Source organism: Athalia rosae, chromosome 5 (genome assembly GCF_917208135.1).
Source record: "Athalia rosae chromosome 5, iyAthRosa1.1, whole genome shotgun sequence".
Taxonomy (NCBI): domain Eukaryota; kingdom Metazoa; phylum Arthropoda; class Insecta; order Hymenoptera; family Athaliidae; genus Athalia; species Athalia rosae.
The window spans coordinates 7005694-7021415 of record NC_064030.1 but is presented as its reverse complement, the minus strand read 5'-3'; the positions used below and the strand labels follow the sequence as shown (position 1 = coordinate 7021415).

The window sequence follows — 15722 nt, the reverse complement described above, 5'->3', positions numbered from 1 at the left end:
TAATATATTACTGCCAATGTAATTTTACAATATATTACATTGAATATATTTTTATAATATACCCTAACTTATATCATACTGATACTTATTCCATACCTGCAAACGAATTGTGCGATGCCATGTAACGCCTGCCCTTCATGGTTGAAAGTTGAATGAATACTGCGATGAACTAGGCACCTTAATGACTGATTTAGAGCCTGAAAAAAATGTCATATAAGAAATAAAGTAAAATTGTAAACCTGAACCTAAGATTTATTAATAAATTTGTTCACGATATAACGGCGAAGATCATTTCTAAACCTTTGATAAATTCCCAAATCCTATGGATAGACAAATTATAATGTTTGAACGCGAGGACCACTATCCCGCACTTGAGAACATCATGATGTAATGAGTACCAATACGAGAGTTCATTAACGTGTGATTAATCACACCTAATTGTCCGAAATCCAGATCCAGATTCCCGAGATTGCAGAATATGAATAATCTTTCTCACCTCAAAAAAACGGTAAGCCTATAGCCTTAGGATTTTCTCAAAATTCGAGACAAAATTCAATAATTTTTTTTATGGAGTTTCCTATGCTATTCCTATGTATTTTGATCTCAGGAATCCAAATTTGAAAGTTAAAGCGATCTATCTTTAAAATTGACCGAGTTATCCCCAGTTCATCGGTCAAAAATGTGAAAAATCGAGGATATCTCGATGGGATTTATTCTTGACTCAATTTAATCGACGTATTCGTATTCCTTGTGCAAAAATACACGAGAAAAGTGTCCTGCAATTGATTTTAGAAATACTTCACATTTTGACCCGAAAAAACGGTAAGCCTATAGCCTTAGGATTTTCTCAAAATTCGAGACAAAATTCAATAATTTTTTTTATGGAGTTTCCTATGCTATTCCTATGTATTTTGATCTCAGGAATCCAAATTTAAAAGTTGAAGCGATCTATCTTTAAAATTGACCGAGTTATCGCCAGTTTATCGGTCAAAAATGTGAAAAATCGAGAATCATACCGTATCATTAATTTGATTAATTAATTCAGTTATTTATTCATTTATTCGATTGATTGGATAGTAAATGAGCCTTCCGAAATACTAATGGTTTAAGTAATTGTTCAGAATGCTATTATTTTTAATTAATTGTTTGATTACTAACACAGTCTGCAATCATAGACGCGACGATTGCTTTACATTGACAATGAGAGTAGATAGGCATCACGTACGAATTTATAATTCAATAAATTGATAAATAGATAACTAACTAGTTAATTGAATAAATGAATAATGATCACATAAATATTATTAATAATTGTTAATTGTCATGTCGCGATCTCCGCGATTCGTCGAGTAAAGCTAGCAATAAATCTCATAGAGATATCCTTGATTCTGAACTCTTCAGATCCATAAACTCTTTGACTTTTCGAAAAACTCTTTGAAAAAAATCCTAATTTCGATCTAAAATCTTGAGAAATATCTGAATGGCAATGAAGCATAATTTTGAACCAAAATCCCGATGATAGGTACCTTCCGTAATGTTAGACGAAAAAATTGATAATATTCAAACTTTTGTCAATACTATTCCAAAATCAATCAGATTATTGTTAGTTAAGCTTATGAATATAGGAATATAACAATGTCTAACGAACTAGGTATAGTTATTCAGAATTTTTTCGTTTTTGCGCAAAGATCTCAATCGCTCCCACTATCTAGTTCGATCGTTACTTAAAATCTATCAAAGTTCCACGTTCGTGTCGCATTACCTCCAGCTCAAATTCTTTGAAACAAATTGCTGACCGATCGGGAGCCCGGACATACGATGGTCAGGGTAAAAACATTATGCTCACCAGTGATTATGGAAAAATTTCCGAGTTACGGAATTCACGAAATTTCCAATGATATAGGTCTTACAGTAGCTACCAATTGTCGAGGACTTTTTAAAAATATGTAGATCAAACGAAACACTACTTCCCGAGTGACGGCTCAATCAAAACTGGACACTGGACTCAATGTCAACCGAATATATGGCGCAGCAGTAACTGCGTACTAATCCATTGCTAACCCTTACCCCAATATATCGATGTCTCTCTCTCCTCGGTAGCTTCTTCTATGTTTTCTCAAAGGATGTACGCGCTACCATCGATGTCGCTCCCGACGACCACGTCGCTTCGGCTGCTAAGGCCATACTGCCGTTGCCTCGGAAAAGAAGGATCTACGTACGAGACGCTGCAATGATCGAATACCGAATTGCACGTTCACAATTGACTGTTTCGAGATATAGTCCGTGCACATTCTTAGGGGCGAGAAACACCAAAGACTATGGAATTCGCACATTTTGCTGGATGAAAAACACCAAAGGCTATAGTCTTTGCACATTTTTGTACGCGAAAAACACCAAAGACTACAGTCTTTGCACGTTTATCGGGGCAAAAATCACCAAAGGCTATAGTCTTTGCACATTTTTGTACGCGAAAAACACCAAAGACTACAGTCTTTGCACGTTTTTCGGGGCGAAAATCACCAAAGACTACAGTCTTTGCACATATTTGGACGCGAAAAACACCAAAGACTACAGTCTTTGCACGTTTTTCGGGGCAAAAATCACCAAAGACTATAGTCTTCGCACATTTTTGGGGGCAGAAAACACCAAAGACTGTAGTCTTTGCAAATTTTTGGACGCAAAAATCACCAAAGACTATAGTCTTTGCACGTTTTTCGGGGCAAAAATCACCAAAGACTATAGTCTTTGCACATTTTTGGACGCAAAAAACACCAAAGACTGTAGTCTTTGCAAATTTTTGTACGCGAAAAACACCAAAGACTATAGTCTTTGCACGTTTTTCGGGGCAAAAATCACCAAAGACTATAGTCTTCGCACATTTTTGGGGGCAGAAAACACCAAAGACTGTAGTCTTTGCAAATTTTTGTACGCGAAAAACACCAAAGACTATAGTCTTGGCACATTTTTGTACGCGAAAAACACCAAAGACTATAGTCTTTGCACATTTTTGGACGCGAAAAACACCAAAGACTATAGTCTTTGCACAATAAGTCATCTTTTCAAGGTTCCCGATTTGCGAAGAGGTCAAGTTAAAGTATAATTAATATTGTAATTGTTTTGAGACCTTAGTTCCAGGAATCGGTGAGATCAAGTTCGACTTTCAAGACCTCAATACTGCAGTGTACCCAAGCGAGGGAGTCGGGTGCACCATGGCAACAATTCGATACAAACCGCCATGTGGAATCCAGCATGGTCTGAAGCGGTGTGTTGAGTCGGTTCGTTTACACCTGCCTTCCCAACGTTATTCAATGGATTTGAAGGATAGCAGTGAGGATGAAGACCCACAGAATATATCGGCATTCAGCAAGTTTGACGAAAGTATCGAGGTGCGTAACGCCGAAGAGATTCAAAGTCCCGTTCATATGATGAGCTTGTCGACGGTGCAAAGGAGTCCGAAAAGTTCCGCTGGCGACAGTTCCCCAAATATCGGTGGTGGAAGTCCGTCCAGAATCGTCAATCCTACGCGCTCAACAAGGTATTCAGAGAAGCTGTTTACTGCTTATTTAACTCTAAAGCAAAATAAATGTTTGATTACGACTTTTACCCCCGATTGATCGCCACAATTTGAAACCTCCAATCGATCCAAGGAGTTTATGACTATGCTAAATCCGTTTGAAATCAGCGGTTCAAATAAATCGGGAATATTCAATGTAAAACAAAATAATACAATAATTTCCGCAGATATTCGAGTAAAGTCTCGGAGCACCTACCACTTGCATCGTTTGGGAAGCCAAGTGGATTGATGAATGATGGCTCGGAAAGCGATGAAACGGATGACGATGACATACAGAGTGGAACAGCTAAGGTTCTCGAAACTTACGATCCAAGGGACTTCGAGGATCTTCAGGTTTCAGCTGAGATCAAGGAGCTATTTGAGAACATTGTGAGGTAACTATTTTGATTCTTTTGACTACATTATTCAAATAGTTGAATTTAGAATTCTGAATTGTGAATTAATTCCTTGCTGTAAGTTGAATCTTATCGAAATCCGAAGTGAGAATTAAACTTGAATTGAATCTGTAAAATATTGTCTTTTACCACACGGTGCATCAGTTGCAAGTTCACGAAAAGTACCCTAGAAATCTCTGTGTAAAGGACAAAAAAACGTCGTGGAAAATTCAAATATTGCAAATCTTTAGCAAATTTAGTTCGCTCCGAACTTGAGATCATTGGCATTACGTTTCAGATTCTCTCCGCAGAAAATTGACCTAGACTACAAATTAATTCCATTTGTACCAGACTATATACCTGCGGTCGGTGATATCGACGCTTTCATCAAAGTCCCGAGACCTGATGGTATTGCGGACAAAGTGGGACTGATGGTTCTAGATGAGCCATGTGCGAATCAATCGGATCCAGCTGTTCTTCACTTACAGTTGCGAAGCCATAGCAAAAGTGCTGGACCAGCAACGCAAGCCGTGATCAAGCGGATCGAAGATCCCGAGAAAAAGGCGAAGTCTATTGAAAAGTGGATCGATGACATGAATCAGTTGCACCGAAGCAGGCATCCGCCGACAGTCCAACTTTCGAAGCCGATGGTAGACATTGATGCGCTAATGCAGCAATGGCCAGCGGAGGTGGACGAAAAGCTTGAAAATACCTCTATTGACCTCTCTCAGTTGGATTGCGACCTGCCAAGTCTTGTCGACATCGCTTGCACTTTAGTCGACATCCCGGTTCATTCCGAAGCCAGAATGGAAGCACTCCATACGATGTTTACATTATTTTTAGAAATCAGAGATCATCAATAATAGTTTTAATTAGGACACAGATCATCGTATGATCAGTCGAGCAGTGAACATGAAATCTTCAGTATAATCCCCATGAATGTATTCTCTATTGTATTCATTATTGAGCAATGACGATAGACAAAACGAGAACTCATAAATAGATTGAAAAAAGTCTGCTAATTTTTTTCTTGGAAATCGGAAATTGAAAGCTATGTGACATGTAAATGATCCAAGCCAATTGAAAATGATAGTCTTCCGAAATTTGAATTTGAGATAGTCCCTTAAGAGAAACATCCCTCCACTTCTCCCGGTTCCATACTCTCGACATAACGGTGAACGATTCGAATATCGCGCCTAATGGTAAGCGCTGCAAGTGCGACGTAGTGCGATAAGCTGCCGCCCTAGTATAAGTTGTTTTTGTTTATATGGAAATGTCATCACAGAGTAATATACGTTTATTTAGCATAATTCATGGGGGATGGTCATGGTTAAGGGTTGAAACAGAATAATACGTTGGTTGAATGTCTGAAATATGGTATAAAACTCATAGGAAAACACTTCCGACTTCGTATCAGCGTTTGTGCAACAGAGTTGGACTTTGAACTACATTTCACGACACCAAAAGCAACAGTGGATTGAATAATGGACAAGATAATGACGATGGGAATGACAATCGTATCACGTGGTCAAATTTTACGCAGCTATGACAGAGCTTGCTCAATCTTTCCTGGTATTACTTTTCCGTACACACATATCTATGAATCATACAGTTATGTTTACCATCAAAGTATCAATGATAATCCTTTTGTCTAACAAGAATCGAGGCACGATTTGAACGTCCTTGTCACCGTGCAAGTTAGTGAGCTAGAGACATAGGCTCATTCAAAAAAATATATTCTAACGAGAACTGAAGACATTTAATTACATAGATCAGTGAAAGAATCTGGTTAATTTCTCACCCGTGCATTGTAGTTGTGTTAGTTTTGATTAGGCACTGTTTCAACTAGTGCTACGCTGTCAGTTCAGCATGAGTTATTTTTCTCTGTGTCATGTGATACGTAGTAGCTATAAAGTTGCTTGAAATCTATTGACGATAATGACAAAGACTCGTAAAAGCGTAATTAAATCAATGAAACTCTTTTATCTTAATTATTACATGCAGTTTAACAAGTGGCAGTAGGTGGAATCGAACTGATTTTCTGATTTAAAAACAATGGAGCCCAATGGACCGACAGTGTCAAATGTGTCAGTAAATGATAGTGTTGATGGAATCACAGATTATGATGACAGACTCAGCAAACCGAGAAACAATTTTCATTCATATTCCAATAATGATGTCAGCGTTAGGTTTCGGGTGAGCTTTAAAAACAACATGCACCTGTTAACTAAGTTATATATTTAAAAGCAGGGTGATAATGTCTGAATTTTTTAATTTCATAGAGCGCAACTACTAGCCATAATGTCACAGTTCGAAATATCATGGAAAGCTCCAGTCACAGACCCTCTAGCAGAATTACATCGGTAGCGATACCACCTGGAGCCACAAATTATCTTTCAACTAATTATGAGGTAATCTATTATATTTGTCAAAAGGATGTCCTTTCAGCTCTTTATGATAGCACACAGTTATATTCAACTGCTTCCCATTGTTACATTGAAATAGCGCAGTGAGACTACCTCTATCAGCTACCTTGGTGCTGTACAATATCATTCAGAAAAATTGATACCAATAAGCCTAATTTATGTAAGCATCAACCTCACAGGCTGACTAATATTCTATAATTCATTTTTACATTTTAGAGCCTTGACTATGATACATGTGAAAATCATTTGTTATTGGACGAAGAAAGAAAAAAGGGATACAAGTTTGTGGTCAAGAAAAATGTTGCAAGATGGTTTATATTCCTGTTAATAGGAATCATAACTGCTCTCATAGCATGCTTTGTTGACATTTCTATAGAAGAGCTATCCAAATTGAAATATGGAGGACTGAAAAAATGTATCCTTTCATCCTACATCAAAACCTTGATATTTTGTGATAAGTCTATAAGTATACTGCCTTAACTTAATGTGAAAACAGATGTCGACCAATGTGTTTTAGAAAACTGTTTGTGGTTACCTTATATACTTTGGCTGGTTATGAATATAGTACCAGTGTTCATAGGTTCCTTCCTGGTTGCATTTATTGAACCTGTAGCAGCTGGTAGCGGGATTCCACAGGTGAAGTGCTATTTGAATGGAGTGAAAGTACCGAATGTTGTGCGGATAAAAACATTGACTGTGAAAATCATTGGAGTCATTTGTACTGTCGTCGGAGGCCTAGCTGGTGGAAAGGTATGAAAATTATAAATAGCAAACATTGGTTAATCACACATAGTTATAAAGTTACTGAAAATTTTTTACCATGGATGCAAATGCTTGATTATTTGGAAATTTTCAGGAAGGACCAATGATACATTCTGGGGCTGTCGTAGCAGCAGGAATTTCTCAGGGAAAAAGCACAACCTTCAATAAAGATTTCAGGATATTTAGGTACTTCAGAGAGGACCACGAAAAGAGAGATTTTGTATCTGGAGGGGCAGCCTCAGGTGTCTCCGCAGCATTTGGAGCACCAATCGGTTTGTGTACTCACAATCAGTAATCCGTATTTACGGGACAAGTGATGGCATCACATCATTTGTCTTCTATGGTGTACTAATCAAATTTTTCAGTTATCAATGACAACATTATTGATTATGGTTCTGCATATACAGGTGGTGTACTATTTAGTATAGAAGAGGGAACAAGCTTTTTTAAGCAAAGTTTAACTTGGAGGACATTTTTTGCCAGCATGATCACAACATTCACGCTGAACATAGTTCTCAGCGCATACCATGGGCATCCAGGTGATCTATCCTACCCAGGGTTGTTGAATCTGGGAAAATTTGAAGCAATGCCTTACCAAATTTATGAGATTCCATTATTCATGGTTATCGGTACATTTGGAGGTATACTTGGCGCATTGTGGAATCACATAAATTATAAAATTTCTTGCTTTCGTATCAGATTTGTGAAAAATAAGTGGGTGAAAGTGTGTGAAGCAGTGTTTGTAGGCATTCTAAGTGCAACTATCGGATTCCTTATGATATATTTTGTTAACGATTGCAAGCCACAAGATCAATTATCCACCAAGTATCCTATTCAAATGTACTGCAAAGAAGGGGAATATAATGCTGTTGCGGCTATCTGGTTTCAAACTCCTGAGAGCAGTGTTCGGTCCTTATTCCATGATCCTAGCGGTAAGCTATAATAATATTCAACCACATCCGACTCATTTTCATTGTTCAACAAACTGCAACTCCCAAACGATTGTCAGATAACATTTCTGGATAAGGTGTTTAAGTAGTGCATGCAATTAGTCGACTGCAAGTAGTTCAATGGTAGAAATACCCAAATTATATAGCTCATAGTCTGGAATTGATCTATCACAGGTTCCCATACAGATGAAACATTGATCGTCTTTGTTATCTTGTATTTCCTTTTGGCTGCTGGCACCTTTGGCCTGTCCATGTCGAGTGGTCTTTTTATCCCTTCACTTTTAATTGGTGCTGCCTGGGGTAGACTGGTTGGATCTGGTCTTTCAAAACTATGGCCTGAATGCGTAAGCTGATTCTTATTACAAACGATGAATTCTGTGACCATATTCTGCCAACTTATTATCGTATTTTTCAGGCACTTTTGGACCCAGGAAAGTATGCACTGTTAGGGGCTGCGGCACAACTAGGTGGTGTAGTGAGAATGACGATCAGTCTAACTGTTATACTGATAGAAGCTACCGGCGGTATATCATTTGGTCTCCCTCTTATAATCGTACTTCTAATGGCTAAATGGGTTGGGGACTTCTTCAATGAGGTGCGTCTTCAACAAATCAATACTGCTTACTCATACATCTCTCAGACTCATTTAAGCTTTGTCATAAGACTTCAAGGTTTCACTCTAGGTTTTCAATCACAACATTATCTGCATAAAACTCTTTGTTGAAATTTAGGGTATCTATGACATTCACATACAAATGAATGGAGTACCTATTTTGCCCTGGGAGCCTCCCCCATTATCAAATAACATCTATGCGAGTGAGATAATGAGTCATCCAGTTGTGACGCTACGAACTGTGGAGAACGTCGGCCACATAGTTGAACTCCTGAAGTGTGTTTCATTCAACGGTTTTCCTGTAGTTGATCCACCGACTAGCGATCAGGTAGTGATGACAAAATACTGATATCGAATAAATGTTGGATACTTGAGTTCATTAAGGGCTGAGAGATAAGTTTTGAAAAATTTTGATTCCTCCAGGAAGAGATCGATTGTTATGGACGCTTCAGAGGTTTGATTCTGCGATCTCAGTTAATAGTCTTATTACAGAAAAAAGTGTTCAATGAGTATTGTGAATACTGGGATGAAATCTTGAATATTCGAATGTTTAGAGATGAATATCCCCGATATCCTACCATTGAGCATGTGAACATTACGCAGGAAGAAAAAACATACAAAATGGATCTTAGGCCATTTATGAATCCGTCGCCGTATACCCTCCAGCATGTGAGTTTATGAATTTTAATTTCCTTTGCTAAAGCAGTACAAGACATGTCCACTTATTATTTTAGTCGTATGTAATGTATGGCTAATATGAAATTCATGTTTTTAGTCTGCCACATTGCCAAGAGTATTTAGCCTATTCAGAGCCTTAGGTCTTCGCCATCTTCCAATAGTGAATGATACAAATGAGGTGAGCTATTGTACAACTTGCATGATGTTATGATGTGTTCAAGATAAATGCATTCAATAATATTTTCTAAGACCAACTATTGTTGCTCAAATTATTACGTATATGTTGAATAGAGACTATGCCACTGTTATTAAAACATCTCACAAATTATGCGGATATTCTATTTCAGGTAATTGGAATGGTGACTCGCAAAGACATAGCGCGATACCGGATTTGGAGACACCAAGGAAAAATGGGATTAGATGAACTTTTAATATCCGATAAAATCTAAATAAAGTACTCACTTTGGCGTTAACACACCTTATGTACCGAGCATTGAAGTATTGGAACCTCACCAATGGTGTGCGAATGATTAGAAATATTATTCTCAAGTTATATGCAAGTAATTACAAAGTACAACGATTCATGTCATGTTATGACACAATGATTTTGAACCACAATGAGGTTTTTCATCAAGATGAAAACTTTGGTGATCGAACTTTTCAGCGGGAACACAATTTTGGAGTATTAGAATCTTGTAGATTAAGAACAACCATGTAATATACCCTCAATATATTTTCATTATTTATTACGCTTCGTATTTCTTTTCTTTATAGCATTACCTAATTATTGACAAACAACTCCCAACCTAGCCAAGACCAAAGTTTGAAAAATAAATGCACTGGCACCAAAACTAACAACAGTAGAAAATAGTACTCATATGTAGTAACATACATCTTCCAGGTTCTACACCATGTGTCTAATTCACCAGAATATGTTGGAACTTATGCTTGCTTGGAATGAAACCCTCCTTGTAATAACGATATCTGATGCTCAGCAAACACCTGAAAGCAGTACATGACAGCACAATATATTCATGCTTTTTTCAGGTTGATGGAATTGACCTACAAACTTTGAAAAAAAATTTCTAAATGATCGGTCACTGATTGATCAAATATGCTGAAATTTAAAATCATTAAAGCAGAGGCTGATAATTAATCATGTCACAGTATATGTTAGGTGGCTCTTCATTAGTTCTGAAGTACACATCATCGTGCAATTTTCCAGCCTAGTTATGATGCGAATAATAATTATTTATTGAGGTATATCATAGAAATGGAAAAAGCATTATCAAAAATATGTAGGAATATAGCTTATGGACATGAGTTCAGTATCACTTTACACCAAATATAATACGAATCAACTATGTAAATTATTTGATCTTTGGAATTTGAATAAAACGAAATCGAAATTGTCCAACAATAAGCGATAAAATGATAATGGAATATGTCTTAATCTTTGTCAAGTGAATTGCATGCAGATGTGAAGGAAATCCAGGTTACTATTGGGATTTAGGATTAGCCTTGAAGTAGACATTGGGGGGTGGCGGCAGTATAAGACACAGACTATCTTCTTCTAATCCTCAATAAACGCAGCCTATCGCGATCTTATTGTTAGAATTTTTTCGCGAAACAGTTCTGGTAACAAGAGGATCTGTGGAGTGAAAACCTTCCACCTATTGGAATGTGTAGTTGTGCGTTTATCTGAGAATTCACGAGAAATAATTACCGAATTCCAATGAAATTATTCCGAAAATGGGCGTTAAGGCTTCGACTTGATAAGATTTCAGTCCGAAAAGATGATGTCGCCGCTTTTTCGCGTAATCACTCGTGATTCGTAATTTTGAGTGTATATTCGCCGAAAACTGTCCGCCATTGTTGTTGATTGGCTCTGCTGACCACACCTGCGCTACTGAACTGTACCGCAAATCCTCGGCAGCTGGCATGCACCGCGGGTACTTTAAACGTAAATTCATTCATATTCGAACACCACTTCGTGCTGAAGTCGAAGACTAGACTAGCGCTCAAGTTTTCAATGAATAGCAAATTTAGAAGGGATTGAGTAATTGAGAATATGCCAAAGCCGAAGAAGAGAAGCAAAACTTTAGGAGTAAAAAGCATTAAGTCAACGACACGGGTCAATGGTAGGCCTGCACCTCGACCTTATGAAACCGAAGAGGAAGCAATGTTACGTCGATTTCATGATGCTCAAAGAATGGCCAGGTTTAGAGCCAAAAAGAAAAAGGCATTGGAGGAGGCTCAGGCTTTGGAGGCATCAAAACTTGCAGAAATGACTGTTTGGTCAGAAATAAGAAGAAGAAACATGATATTACAGTTAACTGAGCCTGTTATCCCTGTTCCGTGTCCAAAATTACTTCAGGATACTCCTACGCAAGCTATTAAACAAAGCCCAGCAATCAGCTTGCCTTTAATTTCTGGTCAGAGCAAGTATTCTCAACTCCTGGGCATTATCGAAGAACTTGGAAGGGACATTCGACTGACCTATGCAGGCAGCCGAACATCCGCTGAAAGAGTTAAAATGGGCATTACATGTGCAAAACTGCTAGTCAGAGACTGCCTCTTGGAGGCTGAAGTCAATTCGAAAAAATAACGAAAGTATGAGTGTGAAGAATTCCAAACCTATATCCAAGCTTTGTAGTATATCCGAGTGACCATCACAATGATCAATCGACAACTATATTAAAAGTTAATGCAATAAAACATTCAACTTTTCATGTGTTAGAAAGTTCGTGTAGGGAGTTTGTAAGAAACTGTATGTACGCCTAGTGTGTTTGATCTTGACCCTCCTAGCGGCCAAGCGCGTCGAGTTAAATCGGACAACCTTCTACTGCCGCCGGCCGCCTCGATTGCCGCCAATGAGCGCTCGCCTTTGACGATCACGACGAGCCTTCATTGGCGCTCGTTGCTAGCGACCGAACTGCTCAGAGTCAGCCCAATGCACGTGGCCGCTAGGAGGGTCAACATCAAACACACTTGGTGTACGTACCTAAGATTGATAGAGAATATTATTGATATATGTAGACTTTTTTGTACCTTAATCTAATCCTGGCTTCGTTTCATCTTCCAAGTTTCGATAATGATCAAGCAGACTAATTATCCAACTCAAGAGAAAACCCGATACTTTATGCTGTGTACCTACTCGTTGCTGATAGTGAAACTGTATGTAGTGTGAAGTTGTCACTGGTGAAGTAATTGAGGAGTTCGGGAAGGGGTTATGGTCAATAAACGCAACCACGTCGCACGCAGCCTGTCGGCGACCCTGTTGGCCTCTTAAAAAAGCGCAGGCGGTGAACCAAATTCTTACATGTCGGTTGTGCTTTTAGGGTTGCGCGTTTGTCTCAAAAACTAGGTGATGGTGCAGTAATTCCGTTGCATGACCGGGATTAAACGGCGGTGCGAAACTGAATGGAGATCTATGGATAAAAGGAAGATGATCGTCGTTGCATACGGAGGACGGTGAGGCTATCATCAAGTTCAAGGGATTGGCTGAGTTTTGTCAGCCATTGTTGTGATTGTGGTGGAAAACTCGACGCCGAAGAATCGGAGTCAGGAGACGGTTGTTGTCGTGTTGGCGCGCAGGTGCTGTGTGTGGTACGTGTGAGGGCTTTCAATTTGAACTGTGTTAAGATGATCATCTTCCCGGTGTTTGATCGAGCGATACGTAGCCCTGTGTTATACCTTGGACTGAGAAATAGTCCCATTTCGTTTAGGTAAGGGCGATGCGAGCTAATAGGAGAGACAAACCAATGTCCGAAACCATTGAAGAACGGGCACTGAGATTATACTCCACAGCAGAGAGGATGAAGAACGCCAGGACTAAAGAGACCGAGGAACAGGCAGCTCTGAGGAGGATGCAAGAGGCTCAACGAATGGCTCGCCATCGGGCTAAAAAGAAGAGGTGTCTCGATGAAAACTTAGCTAGAGAAATATCTAAGATAGCTGAACTCTCAAAAATCCCAGACGCAGCTACCATTGCTCAGATGTCCGAAATGAACATGAATAAAATATCTGCAGAACTTAAGCAGATGATGGAAAGAGGTAAGGTGCCAGAGCACATTGTCCAAATGGCTCAGCTTGCTGAATTTAGCAAGATGACTGAGCTTAATAAAATCTCAACGGATATGGCAAAGAGATACGAGATTGAAAAGATGGCAGAGTATGCAAAAACTGCTGAATACATGAAAATGCAAGAAATAGCGAAGATGAGTGAAATGGTTAAGCTGTCAGAGATGGCTAAGTATAACGACATAAACAAGATGAATGAAATTGCTAAGATGAATGAGATGATGAAAATGTCTCAAATGGCCAAGATTAACGAGGTTCAGAGGATGAACGAGATAGCTAAGCTCAATGAAATGGTAAAAATGACCGAAATGGCAAAGTACAATAATGATATTGCAAAACTAACAGAGATCGCACAGATTAATGAAGTTGCCAAGGAAATAGCAAAGATGAATGAAAAAACAAAAATGAATGAAATGATTAAGCTGGCTAATGTTCAAAATGATGTAACAAAAATGCCAGAATATTCAAAAATGGCTGAGATGGCTAAGCTCACAGAACTTGCCAAGCTTAATGAAATAACTATTACCAAGTTGAACGATCCAACCCCACCCAAAATGCACGATATCCCTCGTATTCCAGAGCCTGTAATCACCGTACCAAATCCACGCAACCTGCAGAATGTCCAAACTGTACAAACTGCACAAGCGAGTCCATCAAGTACCATAAACTTTCCATCTGTGCCAGGACAAGGAAAATATGCACAGCTTCTGGTGATCATAGAGGAGCTAGGAAGAGATATTCGCCTTTCATATGCTGGGAGTCGGAGCGCTGCTGAACGTCTTAAAATGGGAATTCAACACGCCAGAATTCTTGTACGGGAATGCCTCTTAGAAACCGAGCATAACGCTAGGCAATAATGAGGCAGAAGTGGTAACTGATTCTGGTTACTTCTTCGGGAGTAACTTACAATACCCGTACTTCATTGGGTGCAAAATAACTGCGGTTTAGTTTCATATATTTTGCTCTTTAAGGGAATGTAATTTTTATCGAGGTCACAGGCGTGTTCCTGTTTAAGCTGATATCTTGGTGTAATGCTCAGGATTGTGCCCTCTGGAATTAATTGTATTCAGTTTTACGTGAACATATAGATAAATTGTTATCCTTTTATATGATATTTCAAGACAAGGGGTCTGAAAGTACAGACTAGTATCTAAGAGTATACAAAAATATGAGGTTGAAGTTAACAACGTTAACACAACAAGATATTAGGAAAAAAAATATACTCTAATGTAGATCAGAGATATTTTAAGAACAGCAGAATACAGTGCATAATTATTTGTAATGATACAAACATGTATAAATTGATTATACAAAATTTTATTATACTGAAGTAACATAAAAAAATATGTTTTAATTAATATTTGTTGTATTAATGGTATGAAGTTCAACCCTATCAGAAAATATGCGTAACATGTGAAAAAACTCGTTTTGAAAATAATCCTGAAATACTCCTTCCAATCACAGACATATGGCTTACATGAATTGCATGTATTGCAAAAAAAAAATGGAGTCTCATGAATGGACTCATTTCAAAAGAGACTTGGACAACTGGCGACCTTTTACATTATACAACATGCGCATATATGTATAACATTATACATCTCAACAGGCCATTTATGTTACCCAATTTTATGTGAGTATCCCTACGAAAACTTATTGATTGCTAAATTTGAACGGTTTAAGTTATGTAAAGAAATCTGAAATTAGGTAGATTTGAACCTGTTGTGTTGAAATACTTTCTGGGAGCTAAATGTATATATTTGGCTGTAGAAGTACCAGCTTATACTTTTTAGCATACCGTTCTTACTCTGGAAAGGGAAAAAATAATAGACATCCCATTAGTTCAGTACGTATAAAGTGTTTCATATACAAAATTTATGTATCCATATGAAATAGAAATTTAAGCTATTCAATAATAAACCTACTGATTTTCTATTTACCTCCAATTATTTAAAACGTGATATCCAGTGTTGTTATCTTTTTATTTTTCAGTTGAGGCCTCTTATTTGAATACGCACGTATTGTCTCGTTTCAATGTTTTCGATAGCTTTTTGGACTGCTCGAAAAGTCCGATATAACTGCAATCCGTTATATTCGAAATAAAATTGCTTCTCCAACCAGAAGAAGAATAAAGTACTAAAGAAGAATTCCATGAAAATTCTTATATCTGTAATTAAAATAACTTGCATCCTGCTGTCGCAACCACGACGTCCTACTATTATTTGTACCTCGTTACTACAAACGAGTTCCGTTTGAGCTCGG

At 38.1% G+C, this 15722-nt stretch overlaps 4 protein-coding genes across 4 annotated transcripts; all 4 read left to right on the top strand.

The window, feature by feature from the left end:
• Positions 1-3231: 3231 nt before the first annotated feature.
• Positions 3232-6074, top strand: LOC105685010 (intraflagellar transport protein 46 homolog). Its single transcript, XM_020851815.2, has 3 exons — positions 3232-3535; positions 3742-3948; positions 4247-6074. Exons 1-3 carry the CDS (start codon positions 3309-3311, stop codon positions 4809-4811), a joined length of 999 nt encoding a protein of 332 aa, XP_020707474.2. The 5' UTR covers positions 3232-3308; the 3' UTR covers positions 4812-6074.
• Positions 5382-10126, top strand: LOC105685011 (H(+)/Cl(-) exchange transporter 7). Its single transcript, XM_020851818.2, has 13 exons — positions 5382-5520; positions 5953-6144; positions 6231-6359; positions 6591-6789; positions 6871-7124; positions 7231-7408; positions 7544-8068; positions 8261-8430; positions 8502-8681; positions 8818-9027; positions 9123-9368; positions 9475-9555; positions 9725-10126. Exons 2-13 carry the CDS (start codon positions 6004-6006, stop codon positions 9824-9826), a joined length of 2415 nt encoding a protein of 804 aa, XP_020707477.2. The 5' UTR covers positions 5382-5520; positions 5953-6003; the 3' UTR covers positions 9827-10126.
• Positions 10127-11078: 952 nt separating this feature from the next.
• LOC105685013 lies at positions 11079-12154 on the top strand. The gene has a single exon (XM_025746276.2). The coding sequence runs from the start codon at positions 11449-11451 to the stop codon at positions 11983-11985; it is 537 nt and encodes a 178-aa protein (XP_025602061.2). The 5' UTR covers positions 11079-11448; the 3' UTR covers positions 11986-12154.
• Positions 12155-12434: 280 nt separating this feature from the next.
• Positions 12435-15395, top strand: LOC112694850. Its single transcript, XM_048655508.1, has 2 exons — positions 12435-12986; positions 13106-15395. Exon 2 carries the CDS (start codon positions 13115-13117, stop codon positions 14315-14317), a length of 1203 nt encoding a protein of 400 aa, XP_048511465.1. The 5' UTR covers positions 12435-12986; positions 13106-13114; the 3' UTR covers positions 14318-15395.
• Positions 15396-15722: the final 327 nt, after the last annotated feature.